Source organism: Bison bison, unplaced genomic scaffold (assembly GCF_000754665.1).
Source record: "Bison bison bison isolate TAMUID 2011002044 unplaced genomic scaffold, Bison_UMD1.0 scf7180017863871, whole genome shotgun sequence".
NCBI lineage: Eukaryota > Metazoa > Chordata > Mammalia > Artiodactyla > Bovidae > Bison > Bison bison.
The window spans coordinates 19,439-20,988 of record NW_011494443.1 but is presented as its reverse complement, the minus strand read 5'-3'; the positions used below and the strand labels follow the sequence as shown (position 1 = coordinate 20,988).

Here is a 1,550-nt window from a genome sequence, read left to right as displayed (position 1 = left end):
TTGTGTAGACAGAGTAGGAATTCTGTCTCAAAACTGGTGTCAATTTCTAACACTTCCTTGTAGGTACTGTATATACTAATAGGGAGGTACTACTTTACCCATCAATGAACCTTCTTTTGGCCACATTTCCATGGATCACAGGCTATTCTCTTTTTCTAATTTTCTATAGTCCTCAATTCCCCACCACTACAATCACAAAAACCTATCTACTTGTTACAGTAGTATCAGGTTCATGACTTTCTATAGGCCATCCCTAAGATACCCTAATGAAAGCACTAGAAGTAATATAACCAAAAGACTAAGACAAAAGAGATCCATCCAGCTACTCCTTACCAAGGTGTACCAGTCAGGCTACATACAGGACTCAAGCTTCCTCATGAAACTTAAAATGCTCCATGCATATTTTCCTGGTATTGGTTTTTATTAGAGCAAGCCAAGTCAAGGTATTCTTGACAACTTTTTACTTTCATCAAGTCTGCTTACCTGTTTGGGCACAGGCCATCAAGTCTCTCTTCTCTTTGATAATAGGAATAGCATGCTTTTGCACTGGAGTTGGGCGAGTGTAACGAGTAAGCTCAATGTTTCCCATAATAATTTCTCCCATCTCAACATCACTGAACTGTCAAGAAATTCATCAGGGTAAACAAGCAGAAATGCTATTTGGAGCATTTTGTTTCATACAAATACAATGAGGGGGGACAACTATCAACCAATTTGAACTTTCAATTTGCTTTATAGTAAAAGTCATCATCTTACACATTTTGAGGAAAAACAAAACCAAACCACTCCCTAAGCTTAACCTACAATGGAAAAGTTTTGGGTTCTTCCTATGTTTGACCCACTTACTGTTTCTTTTTATCCCCAATCTTTTGCCTTGTTTATTTCAATTCTCAGCTTCTTGACTATTTACTTTTTAAGTTAGTTTTTATAGGCATACAATTACTTTACAATGATGTGTTAGTTTCTACTATACGGCAAAGTTAAATCAGCTATATGTATACACATCCCCCTTTTGAATTTCCTTCCCATTTAGGTCAACACCCGACCCATTTTCTATTTCAAATTATTAGTAATGGTAACACCGAATTCACTGTCCCCCTTTCCACAAACCAACGAGGCAGGTTTTTAAATTAACTTTAAAAAACTGTCAAGATAAAGCAGGCCGTCTACGTATGTCTTTAAGGAAGCCCATCTCATCTTGATGTGCTGTGAAAAGATCTACACTTCCCTGTCTTAAAGGTCATGGAAAAATACCTACACTTTCAATGTGTGGAGGACAGTTGTTGCCTGTTGCCTCAACTGGAATGTCATCATATTTTTCAAAGTTAATCCCAGTGTTGCCTCCAGAAAAGAGTTCTCTGAAATCAGAAGATTGTTAAGTTTGTTACACAGAGCTGATAAGGCTTCATCACAATTAACATACATTTCAGAAACTTACTGTTCCAAGCGTTCACTTGGTGGGAGTGGTTTTGACCAATCATCTTCATCTGATTTGTCACACCAGCGGCTATTTCCACGTTCGTATTTGCCAAAACCACCTCTGTCACCAC

General features: G+C 37.8%; 1 protein-coding gene across 1 annotated transcript in view; it reads right to left on the bottom strand.

Annotated features, from left to right (window-relative positions):
• LOC104984096 (ATP-dependent RNA helicase DDX3X-like) overlaps window positions 1-1,550 on the bottom strand; it is a 14,144-nt gene that overhangs the window by 5,446 nt on the left and 7,148 nt on the right. Inside the window, exons 6-8 of the mRNA XM_010833711.1 lie at window positions 1,439-1,550; window positions 1,259-1,358; window positions 472-619 (exon numbers count right to left, since the gene is read on the bottom strand). Coding sequence (XP_010832013.1) covers window positions 472-619; window positions 1,259-1,358; window positions 1,439-1,550 — 360 coding nt within the window. The remainder of the gene's footprint in view (window positions 1-471; window positions 620-1,258; window positions 1,359-1,438) is intronic.